Source organism: Pygoscelis adeliae, unplaced genomic scaffold, assembly GCF_000699105.1.
Source record: "Pygoscelis adeliae isolate BGI_AS28 unplaced genomic scaffold, ASM69910v1 Scaffold244, whole genome shotgun sequence".
Taxonomy (NCBI): domain Eukaryota; kingdom Metazoa; phylum Chordata; class Aves; order Sphenisciformes; family Spheniscidae; genus Pygoscelis; species Pygoscelis adeliae.
The window spans coordinates 693,989-709,249 of record NW_008824648.1 but is presented as its reverse complement, the minus strand read 5'-3'; the positions used below and the strand labels follow the sequence as shown (position 1 = coordinate 709,249).

Below are 15,261 nucleotides of genomic sequence, written 5' to 3'. Positions count from 1 at the left end.
CTGGGTGTTCATGAGTGGGCTTTGTTGGTGCCTCTGGGGAAAGTAACTCCCTCTGCAGCGGCGTGGAGAGAGCGAGTGACTTGCAGGAACACCATGGTGCTAAACAGGCCTTGGCCAGGCCAGCTAATAGATAGGATTTATTATTTGTTGTATTTTAAATCTCTAAGTGGCAGCTGTCCAGAGAGCAGGAGAGTGTTTGATGGGGACTGTCCCCTGGGGTGGGTGTGCAGGGCATGCCAGCAGAGCTGTTGGAAACAAACCAGGCCAGCTGGAACAGAAAGGAGAAAAGCTCCCAGCCCTCCTCTTGGGAGAGGGCAGGCCCCTCTGGGAGGAGGGCAGAGTGAGCCCAGCTCCAGCCCACGGCCACTGTCTGGCCTGGCACCCAAGGGCTGGCATGGCCCTGGTGCAGGCAGTGTGTCTGTCCAGGCTATGGGCGCTAGTTTAGGCTAGTGCAAGGCAGGAGTTGTTTTCAGGGGGAACATGCTCCTTCCTAACTGCAGTTTCACTGATGGAAAAGCACCAAACCTAGCTGTGCTGTCACTGAAAGCAGTTGGTCATTGCCATTTGTTTCTTCCAGCTTCTGACTTAACATTTCAGTAGTGCCCAGGCCTGCTACTATATCCTGCTCCATGTTGTGTGGCTGGAGCTTTGGTGCTCAACGGTGGTTAAGAAATGGCAGTAGCCCTGGCCATGCTCTCAGCTGGAGTTTATGGAGTGCTGCAGGTTGTGTTGGCAGGGAGAGCCTAGCTCTGGTCTGGAGTTCAGCCTCAGCCCTTGTGGGTGGTTAACCAAACAGCAGCTGCATCTTGTGGTGAAGGTGATGGAGAGTAATTAGGGGAAGAGAGGATGACCCTGCTCCTCCTATCTTTGGCCCCAGGAGGGATTGGAGGCGGTGTCTTTAAAGCATGTGCATGCTCTGGCTGAACTACACACCAACTCACATCACCTTTATTAACTCAACTATCACTCAATTTAAAGCAACAGTGCACACAGACTTGTAAAAAGCTTGCTGCAAAAGCACAAGCCACATCTTGGATCTAAAAATGTCCCATGCAAGGAGCAGCTGAGAATGCAGTGGCTCTCCAGGGCCTGGGCAGTACGCCCCTGGGGGCAGAGGGATAACTACACAAGGAGGGAAGGCTCCTCCTTGTCAACCGGGTTAGTTGAGGAAGCTGAAAGCAGTGTCCTGTCTCCCAGGTTAGTTCCAGTTAGTGACAGGTGGAAGAGTCCCCTCATCCCTAGTGCCCCATGTCCATCCTGCCATGCCTGGCCAGCAAGGTGGAGGCTGAAGAGCAGGAGGACCTGGCTGTCAGTGGAACTTGTACTTCCTGGCTGGTTTGAGGCTGATGTAGGTTCTCTTCATCTCCTCGCTCTCAGGCTTCTTGATGTCTTTGTACCTCTCTCCCTTTGTACTCACCACCTGGTTATCAATATAGCGGATCAGCTTCTTGGGAGCCTGGAGAGGAAAGACATTAACACGAAGTGAACGGACAACTACACTGCTAGGGAAAGGGAGGGGACAAGCGGAAGGAGAGCTGTGCTCTGGGGGGCAGGTGCAGGAAGACTGGGGTGGGCTGCTTTAGCCATCCTTTGTGTTGGGAATCTTGGCCAAAACTGGGAAGGAAGCTGTCTGACGGGGGGGAGCAGGAGCCATGCTAGTCGGGAATGGTAGGAACTGACAGACCCTGCAGCACCTTAGCTAAGCTGATCTTCCCTCTTTGCTGACTAGCAGCTCTGTGAACAGTCCTGCCTTGGGACTGCCCCTTTGCATTTTGGACTTGCAGCCTGATTTTTAAACCTTGTAGCCAAAGGACATTCAAACTGCTGGTGAGGTGGGACTGTTCTTACCTCTTTGGGTGGAGCTGGCCGATGTGTTTTCTGATCGTCTGCACTATCCACCATCATGTATCTGAAACACAAGAAGCATTTAGTGAACACGGTAACGTGCATTGCCTGGGGCTATTCACAGCCTATGTCCTTTCTCCCCTGGCTGGTTTGTGGCTGTGCAATGTGTCCTACTTGCCTAGATTGCAGCTAGGAGCACTTAACATTCCCCCGTGGATGAAATGGGCAAGAAGCGTGCCATCCTTGTGGTGAGAATCCAGCAGGATTCTCCTGGAGTAGTAGCCTTAGCTGTATGTGAAGGGTACTGAAAACTCAGGCTGTTGAGAATGTCGATAGTCCCTGCAGAGCTGAGATGCTGAGGTCTGGTGTGCTCTGCCATTGGGGCAGCTTTGCTCCTTCCCAGCCCAGGTGATAGCAGCCAAAGGAGACAGAGGTGAGGTTACAGGACCAAGCTGGCTGCTTCTGCCCTGAAGAGATGGTGTTCCTTTCACACTCCACCTACTACTTGACTACGAAACAGCTCTGTGCTGGAAGCAACTTCATAAAAGCATCACCTCACTCCCTGTGTGACCAAGACATCAGGGCCCAAGCGTTTGCTTGCTGTACTGCTGAGTTACTACTCTTGAGACTTTGGTGCTGGTTTAGTAGGTGGATAGCACAGCTGACCATGACTGCTCCCTCAGTAATTAGTATAGTTGTTCCTGTGTATCTTCAGCTATGGTGATCTGCTCTCTGTACCTGTGCTTGAGTGATGTTTAAAGTACAGGACGTTGCCAAAATGTCATTAAAGTGAAGTTCCCAGAAACGTAACTAGCAGCTGGTGCTTTTTTTTTGTTCCCTTGCGTGTTACTCCGAAACAAGCCTGCACAGGAGATGGGCAAGGACAGGGATTGCTAATTTTGCCTGGATGCCATTCTGCCTTGCTTTATCTTCCCTAGCCCATCGGCTGTTTATTTTGTCACTGGGGAAGGATGTAAAGTGGTGGAAAAGATGTGGCTGGATAGACACATGGAATTTGCATGCCCGCAGGAGGATACTCATGAAAGCTGAGATCTTAAAGCAGATCGATGAAACCACAGTGTGGGTTCTCCTATTGAGAATTAAATGCTTTTGGAAATGAATAAAGGTAAACCAATCTAAAGCCACTTTCATTCCCAAGAAGTCCATAGGGGGACTTCAGAGAGGTTTCTTTAAACGCATTGAATTCACACCTTCAGCAACTGAGGTTTAATCTTCCCAGTGTTGCTGTACAGGCAGTCTCTTAAAGATACTTTTAGCCTTGTTTGGACTGTCTCCAAGGATGGAAGAATGAATGAGTTGCTGTAGTTCTACAAGTCACCACATGTTACCTGAGCTGCAGCATGATGTTTGTGCCTTGAACCTTTAACCGGGACCTCAGCTGACAGTACTGTGATTTATGCTATACCTGCAGGAGGCTGAAATCTCACACCAGCCAGCGCTGTGACCCAGCTGGTGCAGGTAGCCTGTTTCTGTGCCAGAGCTCTAAAAGAAACCCAAACCCATTTTTTCCCACCTGATGATTATATTTGTGCTTAGATGTGTTCAGCTATACCCAGATCAGCTTCACGGCATCCTTACTAAGCATCGTACACCCTAAGTTCATTATAGACCACATTGTCATTCTGACCTTCCCCAAACTGCCGCCGCCTCCTCTACTGGGAGCAGAGTAAGGGGTTCTTTGCTCCTGGGTACTTACTTCTGTAGGATAACCTGTTTTAGTTCCTCGTGGTTGGGCGCTCTGCGCGGCCGTGCTAGTTCCTGGGAGGAGACAAGGTGGGTGCATGAGTAGCACAACACGTGGGATGTACAGCTTCCCCCTGCCCCCCGCTAGCCTGGTGAGCCCAGCTGCTGCAGCAGTGCTCCAGCCCCTGTGGGAAGGGGGGTGCCAGCCACAGCCCCACTGGGGTGCTGGCTCGGCTGTGGGCACAGCCTGTATTCAGAGAGCCAAGGGAGGGAGAGGGGCTGTTGCTCTGGGTGATCCCCCTGGCTCACTGGCAGAGAAAATTCCTGCGGTCAAAGCTTCTGCTTGCAGCAGACAGCTGGGACACCTGTGTGTCCCCGAGCTCTGCCCTGCTCCTTGGCCCGCTGCCACCCAGCTCAGAGTACAGTACCTTCACACTCGCACCTGCTGGGCCAATTTCCACCTTCTCCTCCACAATTAACTGCACTGCCTCCTCCAAGTTCCCCAAGGCCATGGTGAGTGCCTTCTCCGCCTGGCTCACGGTACAGGCTGGGAACATCTCCAGTAGCAGCTCCACCCCATCCTTCAAGTCATCGCCTTCCTAGTTGGAGCAAGAGAGACAGAGGTAGGTTGGGGATGTAGTAAGGAGCAGGCTATTGAAAAGGGCCTCTCTGGTTTTGCATTAAGTCAGGAAATTCAGCTTGCCCTTAGCTGAAGGCTTACTCTCCTTGCAAGCGTGACTAAACACCATTCCTGAAGCTAACAGGGGATTGTACCTTTGCAAGGAAAAAGCATTACTCTTCCTTAATCTCCTCCCCCTGTATTTCAACTTTCTTTGAAGTAGGGCTGCTGTGAACTGGCTCATCTGTGTGGCCATGCTATGCGTCTCCGTAGGAGTGAGCTTTCTGGACACTGTGGTACGAGTGCTTGAACTCCCCCTCACCTTGTGAAGTTATATGTTCTTTGATCAGAAAGGGAAGGGACTGCTAAACCTGCGGCTACATCAGAAGAAAGCGCAGCAGCAGCATTTGCTAGAAGGCTGTGGACACAGAATGGTTGAGCTGCAGAGCAGGAAGAGATCGGTACTGGAGAAACAGCAAGCAGAGCGTGGGGGAAGGAGGTGGGGGGATCTGCCAGGTGCTGCAATGCCTGTAGCATGGGTCATGCTGAATGGTGCTGCAGGATCAGGACCGCTGGGCCGATGACTCAGTGCTGTATAGCTCAGTAAGTGCACAGCACAGAAGGTCACTGAGGGTGGGACTGGCGTCTTCAGGACTGACACCCAGACATGACTGCTTCCTATGCAGATGCTGCATGATAGCTGGGGAGAGAAATGGCGATCCAGCTCAAACTGTGGACTGAGGCTAGGGGACCAGGGTGAAGCGGGTTGGAGCCTGTCTAGTGCTGCAGAGGCATCCCCATGGTGCTGCTGTGGGATCTCCGAGGGGCACTGGGACAGGCTTTCTCAACCATTGCTCTGGCTCATCCTTTCCAGTGGCTGGAAAGGATGAGCTGGAGCGATGGCTCATACTCTTCTGTCAGCACATAATTTTCTTTTTCCACTTACTGACAGTTTTGCTCAGGCCACACAATGGAGGAGATCACAGACACCAGTGATGCTGTGTCACAGCCTATGCTGTGGTTCCTTCCAGAGCCAGAAAATGCCCTCGGGTGGTGCTGGTAACCTTGTGCTGGGTGACTGTCCCCAGTGCTCCTGCTCCTCTGCGGGGTGCTCATACCTGGGCCCCGGCTCCGTCTGTTGGAGTGCACAGCCTTTCCCCGTTGCAAGCTCCGGCTCCAGGCTCCTGGCCCTTGGTCAGGTCTCCAGAGGGTCCTTCACTCCTGCTTTCCACAGCCTTTTGGCCAGGTTTTTCTTAAAGACATAGTGATATCTTCTGAGGAACAGTCCCACTAAGGCTAGAGCTCTGTGCTTTCTGTTGGCATTAGATTGCTAGTGCATTGTGTGCCAAAGCAAATCCCTTCTTAAGTGACAAGACTGGGAAGCACTACTGGTCCCCCTGCCCTCAGCGAGGACAGCTACAGCTCTGCTCACACTGACCTGCAGGAAGGCGGTGCTAGCGCATGCTGGAGCGCCCAAGCGCTGCATTTCCAGGCCTTACTGGGCATGGGCTGCTTGCGAATTCAGTTCTACCTGTCAATTCTTGCTAGCGCTTTGGCTGTGGATACTTAACGGTATTTTTGTTACATTTCTAAGAATTCCCTGGTGCTTGCTCTAACTTTGAACTAAGGCATGGTTTTGATTTTAAATTTGGGAATACACTCTGGTAGTCCCCGGGCTGTATGTGAGCCAGCACATCCTGTGATCAGGTTACTCTGATGCACCTCTCTTTACAGGCTCTTTCTGTGCCACTGTAAGAAGAATCATTTCACTTCTGTTCTGTCCTCTCTGAAACTGGGATGGTGCTGTCCTTCCACTCTCTGGCTATATCAGGATCCTCAAAGGGTAGGATGCAGGGGACCAGAGCAGTAGGTTTTGTCAAGTTCAAGAAAGCAGCAAGTAAGATAAGACAGGACTGCCTGTTCTATGCTGTGTAGCCTTCTGGCTCCTGTTAAGACAGCAGTGATGTTGCTAGACAAGCAAACCCCAGACTGGTGTGTCCTGAAAGGTTTGATATCCAGGCACTTCACCCATCTGTTCTTTAGCGGTAAGTACCTTTGGGGCTGATTAATATAGCAATCCAGCTGATCTGGGAATGCTGAGGTTAGAAAGGGCCATTGGGATAGTGTGGTCTTCTGCAGTCCTGCATGGTGCAGGCTAGAGCACATCATTGCCAATTTTGCGTATGTGCCAGCGTTCATGGCTGAATGGGAAGTGAGCTTTGAGGATGCTCAAAGTCTAGAAGTGATACACATAATCAGCTGGATTCTCTATTTAATGATGCACCTGACATGGGCTGCCCAGTGGTAGTGTCGCTTAGGCAGATGGCTATCAGAGGCAGGCAGAAATCCTCACTTTCAGAATTAACCTACAGTAGAACTTCAACAAGCAGCCCTGTCTCTGCTATTTCTTCCTTATTACTCTGGATTTGATCTCAACAGAGGTATCTGGAAATCTGGTCCAGTGTTTTTCATCCCAGTGTCTTGGACAGTATTCCATATGACTCAAACCTCCCAAGTATTAATATAAAAACCCCAACTGAACATTACAAAAAACCATTGTCAACCAATTCAGGCTACCCTATGAGATCCTAAAAGTAGCAAACAAGATTGTATTTTATCCTGTGACATTGCTCAACTCCAAACACTAATACTGAAAACGTGTGCAGAATATACTTTCTTGTGCTGAAATGGTCTGTGTAACTCACCTTTGTTGCGAGCTTCACCAAGCTTTTCTGAGAGGGAGAACATCATTTCACAAACATCCCCACTGCAAGAGACAGAAGCTGTGTGTAATTACTGTGAGGAATAAAAGTAGTAGCTTATCCTACTTGGCTACCTCTTTTTAGAAAGACAAGGCTTGATGGGAAGCCCAATAAGATAAACTGGTATTTCAGATGGCCAAGGACCTACTTGCAAACTATACCGGGATTAGCATTTGTGTATTCAGGCAAAGCCTGACTTAGTCATAATGGTTTGGTACTAATACCTCTTCGAGTAGGTAGAACAAAAGAATTTATGGTACTTAGGGGCTTGGGTCCAGTCCCCCAGTGCATGGCACACACATACAAAGCAGTAACATTCACATACCTGTGGATTTCTGCAAAACCAGGAATATACGCCTCCATCATTTCCACAAAGGTGTCCATGTCAAAGGTCTCCTCAGAGGACTCTGGTGAGCCCAGCTCTTCCAGGACACCCGTGATATAAGAGAAGAAAACATCATCCATCCCACTGGAGACAGAGAGAACACAGGACGTGGCAGCAGGGTCAACAGGCGCATTTTTTCTCTCTCTTTCTCTCCATCCCCATTCTCCCTAACCTTGTGTCTTTCTAATAGAGCAGCAGAAGGACCTATGTGGACTGTATCTTATGGGCAGATCCCACCAGTAAAGCCAGTTAGCAGGTGGTCAGTGGTTGAGTGAGAAGCATTTACGGATAAAATACTGCATGCTGTCCTCCTTCCTGGGCAGCGCTGAACGAAAGCTGCAGCGTGTGCCTAGAAGCTGTGCTCCTGTAGGTGCTTCAGCTGAGCTAACCAAAATATTCGAAGTGCTCAAACCCTGACTTTTCTATGCTGACTGGTGTTTCAGGTGAGGTCATCATAGAATCATTAAGGTTGGAAAAGACCTCTAAGATCATCGAGTCCAACCGTCAACCCACCACCACCATGCCCACTAAACCATGTCCCTAAGTGCCTCATCTACGCGTCTTTTAAATACCTCCAGGGATGGTGACTCAACCACTTCCCTGGGCAGCCTGTTCCAATGTTTAACCACTCTTTCAGTAAAGACATTTTTCCTCATGTCCAAAAAATTATGTCATGTCCAAAATCATATTCTGTCAAGTTGCAATTCCTATGGGATTCAGTGTTCTCTGCTTGCTGCTCTCCACGCTTGTTGTCACTGCTGCCCCTGTCTGGGATACCAGCTGCTGTGTTCTAGCCTCAAGATGGCTGTATCTCTGCACGCAGGCAGAGTTCAAAATAGGGAGAGCCCTGACATAGCATTATGCTGCTCAGAAAGCCCTTTGGGAGCACTGTGGAATGAAGGGAATCCCATATTCTCATGTGTATTACGGGACAGGAAATTAATCATCTTGGTCGTCAAAGAAATGACATTGCTAGATTGCAATGCTGAACGATAGCTGTTCAAGCGTTCCCATCAGAGCCTGTGCAAATTACCTGCATCCCGGATCTGACTTAAGGAAAAGCAACACAAAGCACAGGAAAGCTACAGAGCTCCACTTGGAGTTCAGTATAATGTGCAGAGGGACAATGAATGCAGAGTTCAGGCTAGAACAACGATATTGGATCATTCTCTCTCAACATACCTGAGGTCTGCAGCAGGGATGTGGGACTGGATGAAGCATGTCAGCGTGTCTCGAATGATTCTTTCAAGCTCCATGTCTCTCTCAACCTTTTTCTCTGAAAAAGAGGAGGAAAAGGAAAACTCCACGTAATTTCAAAGGCAAGAAGTACATCAAAATATCAGCAAGATCAAAAGGTAGGTATGGTACAGGCAAGTGTGCTCTTCCCATCAGAACAATTCATAAAGTCCTCCAATGTGTCTTGTCATCCCTTGGTAACAGCAGGCAAAGATATCACCAAAAAGCAGCAGATTGAGGATCCACTGGAAATACCAGCCCAAAGCAGCCCAACCTCTTGGGCATCTCCTGCTCGTGTTGATGCTGGCAGCATGCAGCTGTACGGTACATTTAAAATGTCCCCTCCAGGAAGCAAAGCTGGAAATGCAGATGTGTCCAGCTGCAGGACCTCAGAGACACCTCCTAAACTGGAACACTGTGCTGTCCGGCGAGGAAGCAGTGGGTAGTGGGTTTGCACGCTCACTGCAGAAAGGGGTGGACTTTCCAGCTAAGAGCATTCGCAGTGATGCTTGGACTCAAAAGGAGTGGGAGGAAGGGTAACGTCTCCTAAAGAAAGGACAACCTAGAGCGTATTTTACAGGGAAATACCAAGCAGGGCACAGACAGCTAGTCTGCCAGCCAAAATATCAAAGGTCTCCAGGTCAGGCATGGACTGCCAGTGGAATCCTGCCCAAACAGGAGCCTGTTGTTGTGCTCGGTAAATGAGCCATTCTGCAGACGACGCAGCTGCAACAAGGGGCACTTGATAACCCAAAACTCAGGGGAGTTCTAAGAATCACAGAGTTCCTACAGAAGGAATGGCAGAGGGGGGCTGCCCACAAGCCCTCTTTCAGCTATCAGTACTGGGCCTGGACTGAATGGGGTGGAGAAAAGCCGTTCCTTAACCATTCCTTCCCACTGGGGTCTACAAAGCTGCTGGGTGGACAAACTCCTGGTGTAAGCACTGAGTTCTTCCTGAGAAAGGAAACTAGCCCTGTGTATAGACAAACTGATGTGGTCATCAGCTAGTGAGCTTCCAAAGGTCATCATGCTGCCACCAGTGCAGCTCCCTCATTCCAACCACACCAGGACCTGATCAGGTCTGTTTGACACAGACCTTGCGGAGCAGTTGTGTGGGTTGCTGAGAGACGATTCCCATGTTCCCATAGGAATCAAAAAGGTTTGGCATTTCCTGAGATGAGACTTCCAGAGCCAGCAGGATATAAACAAAAACACCCCACGGCACTCAGCACTGCTCTTGCAGGACCTAGAGAGAACCGAAGCCCAGCAGCCTGTTGGCAGGTCCATCTGCAGCCTTGGGGCCCGTTCAAGCTCTGCGCTGCGCTTGGCCACCATTGCAGGTGCCAAGAGCACACATGCACTCCTCTGTTGGTGGCTGGCTCGGGGAGCCTCTGGCTATGGTCACATTGAGGCTCTATTGACTTGACTCTCGATATTGAGGGAGAAAGCTGTGACACAGGCTTCCGCAAAAGTGCTCTGCTGGGTATATGGCATCCCACACTGCATCTCCCTGCAGTGATTCCCCATCAAATAGGCCCAGTCTGTGCTCTTCTGCTCTTCAGGGCTTTGAATAAATCCAGGTTTTGCTACCTGAAGGACCATCCCTTACGGAATCCCTGTGTCAGTGCCATTCCCTTGGGGCAGCAGGGAGACAAATACAGAAAGAACCTCACAGCAGCGGGACACAAACAGTGAGACACACTCGTATAGAAGAACTGCCCCAATTTTCACTGTGTTCAAAGCCAAACACAAAAGCCATCTAATCACCTAAACTTTCCTGCAGCTACTATTAGTATCAACCCTCCCACTGATCTAGATCCGGTAACTAAAAAAGAACACAAACCTTCTTAACGTGTGTCTCTCACTTGGGGAAATGAACAAGGAATTAGAAATGCTGTACCACTGTATGACCAACATACACGTATTCAAACACAGCACATGCAGAAACAGCCAGGGGAAGGCACCATCAGAAAGGATCATTTGTTTGCTGTTTCTGTCTTAAGCTAAAAAATTTCTTTGCCTCCTGTAATTTCAATTAGAAAATTCTCATTTCACAGCATTAGAGGAAAACAAGAGTCCAAACTTTTTCAGGTAGGAGCTCTTCAAGCAAACACCCCAAGTGAGCTCCTGAGCTCCTTTTATTTTTCAGCCTCACAAGGATCCTTTGTTTGCATTTTTCTCACTTTTGCAGATGTCATGGCCTGCAAGCGTGGAAGCTGTCTGTAAAAACAACCACATGTAAAAACACCTTCCCGCTGCCCATTTGTTGTTTCTGTATGTTTTGTGTGTTCTCTAGTGGTGTGACAGAACCAAGTTTATCTTTGTCGTCTTTGCAACATACCCAGAAAAAAAGATGAGCTTTGTTCTATCCTCCTCAGACATCAAAAAGCCAATTATAAGATTTTGAATCTCACTGTTGGCAAGAATACTGTCCTAAGCAGCACGTTTTCCCCCATTTTAAGCTGAATCTGCAATGCTGGCAACCACCAAGCCCCCTGAACTTTCAAGTACAAGAAAAGTAATTTTCTTTTTTACAGAAATCGGGGAGGGGAAATCAACATATAGCAGTCGAAATGTTCTTACTACAATCACTGCTATCAAGAAGAATGCTTATTTCCTTCTTACTCAGTCTTCATGACATCCTGGGAACTGGAAGTCTTAACAGATTTTGTCCATTTCCATGAAACAGGCCAATATTCTATGAGATAACTGTATAGTAACCAATAACGTTTCCTGACAACCCAATTACCTGAACAACAGAGCACAATTCACCATGTCAAAGGCACTTTTGTGAGGTCCATAAATTAGCTGCCGGTAATTTATTCTGATCAATAGAACAGGCAAAGTCACTCATCTCCTTAATCAAAGGCACTTGCAGGCAAGTGTCAGACTGGGACAAGAGAAACACAGAAAAAAAATAATTCAGCAACAGGAGTATCGTAGCTACGGCCAGTCACTAACTGGTCTTGAATCCATTCCCCAACCTCTGACAACCACAAGAAATGCTGGTGTGAAGTGTTTGAAAATATTCAGGTGTTTTCCCGTGGAGTTACCATGCTGTATCTGAACAAAAGCTATTTCCTTGTGTCTATGAGAGGAAAGAAGGCAGCAGGTTTTAACCATTGGGTATAAATTCTCTCTGGCATCTCAGACAAATCCATCCACCAGCACAGTCGGATTTAAGGTTTACATCCAGAGAAGGCAAGCTGCCACCTTTAGCCTGCCTTTGAAGAAAGGAAACCCTTTAAATGACAAAAGCACAGTCTTCCACTGAAGGACAGAGAGCAGCTAGGTGATCAAGTATTTCTTCAACGGTCAGCCATCGCCCTTTCACCTGAAGAACCCATCCCGGTCCTATAAAACCAGAGGCACCAAGAGAGACAAAAGCACTTGCATTTGACCATTTACTGCCGTGGGCGAGAGATTTTATTCCCTGGTAAACAGGCCTTACAAAACATCTGGGGGATCTGTAGTGCACAATCAGTCTTGGCCGAACGAGGCTTGTGGAAGACAAGTCCTGAAGGTCCTCCGGCCTTTCAAATTTGCTGGGTATTTTCTTGAAATAGAAGGAGCTGATTAAAAACCTACGTACAAACATTTTAAAATGGGTTCTTCAAGGAATAAACTGATGTTGCTGCATATTCCTCCCCAGCCAAATTTAGAATTACATAACTCAGGACACCAAAACACCTTATGCATTATACCTCCAAATGCCAATTTTTTCTAGTGGTGACCTGCAATAGTTAAGGGGGAGATTTACTAGAAGGGCTTATCCTATGTGCACAGTTTTGCGGAGGAGTGATTTATAATGCACGGAATGATCTAAAACCCAAAGGCAGGAGAAATCACTCTCCTGAGAGCTCAATTTTACTGAAAAGGTGTTACCATCGTTTTAAACTTCCAGCCTTAATTGCAACGTGGATTTTAAGATCACTTCAGTAGTTGTCAGCTGATTCAAACACATCTATGAAAGTCCTTCTGCATTTCTTGTCATTATAATGTGGGCTCTGCTTAACACATTGCACAGAATCTATTTTTTAAAACATATGGTCAAGAATTGGTATTCCTATTGCTCTGCCCTCAGCTAGAGCCTCACAGTTTTGCACTGCCAGAAAAAGAGACCTTCAACCCTTGGAAATGCCTGTCACTTTTCAGACAGTCTTTAAACACCGGGGTTTATTATTAAAGAGTGAGCAGTGGAGCACTGTGTGTCATCTCATTAAGACAGGCTTAGTTTGAAATATCAGGAGTGCTTACTTGATCTACATAATATCGCATGGCATACGTATTTCCTCACCTCAGGCAGGGAAAAGTGGTATCAGTTCTCAAAATGTGAATGTGAAAATTACTCATTTTCTGTACTGGATACTTTGGCCAGCAGCTCCAGAGAGTTTGCCACCCTACTGTCTGTCTTGAGAACCTAGTAATCTCCATCACCCTTGCAGTTTCCTTCCTAAAGTGTTCGTGTCAATCTTTGTTTTTTTAAACAGCTGCAGAAATAATACCCCTCTAGAAGTACCATTATCCTTGTGGTGTCTGAAACATCTACTTATGCTATATTCAAGAAAAGTTGGCTTCTTTTTGTACAATTCATATGAATCTGCCTTCCTTAAAAAAAAAAGGGTGAAAATCTGAAATGTTTGCATACGGCTAGATCATTTACGACGGCTCTTTCAACTCAAATTTCAGTAATCATTCTCAAAGGGTCAATGTGATGGGACGGGAATGATTGATTGTGCCTTGGACTTTATATTAACAAGACAGACTTGAGGAGAGCAATTCAGGAAAATGTTTCTGAGCTAAGAGGAACTGCCATTCGGATGTATATCAACTTTTATGAGATCATAAATTTACCAATTACTTGAGGTTTCTGCAAGTGGAAGGAGATGGCTGTTGTACGCCTTGGATGTTTTTCAGAACAGGTTAGAGGAAGTTTAGGTAAATCTGATCTGGCTGAGGGATTGACTAAAACACCTTGAGAAGGTTCCTTTAGCTCAAGTTTCAGTAATTATTCTTAAGTGAATTTAAGTAACGGGACAGGGATGGTTCACTGTGCTCTCTCTGGAAACTTGTTACGAGAAAGCACAGAGCACGTCTCATGCAGCTCTGTGCGTGCGTGCGTGTGCCGGTGCTTGGGGAACCGCGGCTCCCTGGGCTATAAGGAGCTCTCAGCGTAGCCTGTGACATACAGCCTCAGAGGAAATCTCTCAAAAGCCAGACCTGCAGGACAGGGAGCGAGCTGTGGCTGTATTCCACTGAACTACTTTACCTCCTGAAACTTTGCTGGCTTAGAAGAAAACTTTCCAGGCTGAGTAACACCTTACAGACGTAATTTCAGTGCTCCCATTTTTTGTTTTGCTTGCTAAAGAAGTCCCTGAAAGGACTTTCACGGTGTGGTTGCTATAGGAAAGCAGGCTGAGGTCATTGTGCACGTTAACACAATTAACTGCTTAATGCTCTAACATTAAAACAAGGCTTTTGTTAATAACTTGGTCCCACCAAATTACAGTAATAGAAGATAGTAGTGCCAGTGGCCAGACTCTTCCCTCCCCACAGATCTACGCTGGACGGCTGCACTTGGGTGGTGCTCTGCTGACAGGGAGCCCTTACCCGAGCAGAAGTATTGCCTGTGTGAGGACCTCGGCGCACGGCCGGTGTTTACGAAGTCACTTCAGTGCCCGCAGAAGAGTCGACGGTCCATCCTATGACTGCCTGGCCCAAACCATGAACGAAGGAGTCCTTTACGGGAAAGGAAAGCTGAATTAGCTGGAGCGGGAGCACAGCAGAATCGCTTTCTGTATACTGGTGTCTTTACGCCTTATGTCACTTGTGACCGTTTCCCCTAACACAAAGGGTACAGCTTTATTCTTTGCAATACAATGTGCTATGTGAAAGGCTAACTTGGATGTGAGACCAGTGTATTTGTCAGCCTTCGAATTCACTGCCACGTTGGGAAGTTTTTCAACATTTACAATTTCTGTGGCAAGGCCTGCAGCGGCCTGTGAACATCACCGACGTATTCCAAAAGCGCCGGTGGCCTCGTCGCCACCGTGAAGCAGAACTTGCTTCTGGTGGCTTTAATGAGATGGGCCAGAAAGCGAGCGCTGGGTTCCCCTGCTGCCGCTCCCCCGCGCTGGCGGCACATCATAGAATCATTAAGGTTGGAAGAGACCTCCAAGATCATCGAGTCCAACCGTCTTTTCTGGAAGAAAATTGGAAAAAAAGAAAACCAAAAAAACTGCAGGAACATCGCCAGGGCCAAGGCAGCACGAAGCCCCACGCTGGGTAAGCAGCCGGTGTTTATCTCGAGCTAGAACCCTAGACCCCAACTATCAGCTGAGGAACTTCGGGGCGTTATTCGTTTTCGCTGCGGCTGTTCCCCCTCGCCAGCGGACAACAACTGTCTCGGGGGGGCTGGAGAGGATTTGGCAACGGAGAGCCCGAAACAAACTCTGTGAGCAGACCGAGCCCCACCTCCGCACCATGCCCCCCTCTGCGCCCCTCACGGCGGCTGAATTTCCACGCCACTTGCAAATCACGTTTGCTCACACCGCAGACGGCCGTGCGGTTACATCCCCCAGCCCTCGGCCTGCAGGCACGCCCCGGTCCCGGTCCCGGTCCCGGTCCCTCTCCCCGGGCAGCAGCCGGCTCCCCGCACCTGCCGGCGCGTCCCCGCGCCGCGGACCCAGGCATTAAGCCAAACGCCCGGG

At 48.5% G+C, this 15,261-nt stretch overlaps 1 protein-coding gene across 2 annotated transcripts; it reads right to left on the bottom strand.

The window, feature by feature from the left end:
* Positions 1-921: 921 nt before the first annotated feature.
* CUEDC2 (CUE domain containing 2) lies at positions 922-15,250 on the bottom strand. Of its 2 annotated transcripts, none has more exons than XM_009322400.1 (10): positions 15,210-15,250; positions 14,059-14,290; positions 8,498-8,591; positions 7,256-7,399; positions 6,874-6,935; positions 5,287-5,420; positions 3,978-4,148; positions 3,563-3,624; positions 1,849-1,909; positions 922-1,456 (listed from the first exon to the last, which is right to left on the bottom strand). In XM_009322400.1, exons 3-10 carry the CDS (start codon positions 8,569-8,571, stop codon positions 1,310-1,312), a joined length of 855 nt encoding a protein of 284 aa, XP_009320675.1. In that variant the 5' UTR covers positions 8,572-8,591; positions 14,059-14,290; positions 15,210-15,250; the 3' UTR covers positions 922-1,309. The 2 variants fall into 2 exon arrangements, with proteins under 2 accessions (XP_009320675.1, XP_009320674.1); XM_009322399.1 differs by having other exon boundaries at positions 14,162-14,290.
* Between the last annotated feature and the right edge of the window lie 11 nt (positions 15,251-15,261).

Bases quoted from the DNA above. Each gene is read 5' to 3' on its own strand.
- CUEDC2 (XM_009322400.1), bottom strand. From the start codon at position 8,571: ATGGAGCTTGAAAGAATCATTCGAGACACGCTGACATGCTTCATCCAG. The intron at 7,400-8,497 runs GTATGTTGAGAG...CTCTGTCTCCAG, and splicing joins ATCCCTGCTGCAGACCTCAG to TGGGATGGATGATGTTTTCT. The intron at 6,936-7,255 runs GTATGTGAATGT...TGTCTCTTGCAG, and splicing joins GGTTTTGCAGAAATCCACAG to TGGGGATGTTTGTGAAATGA.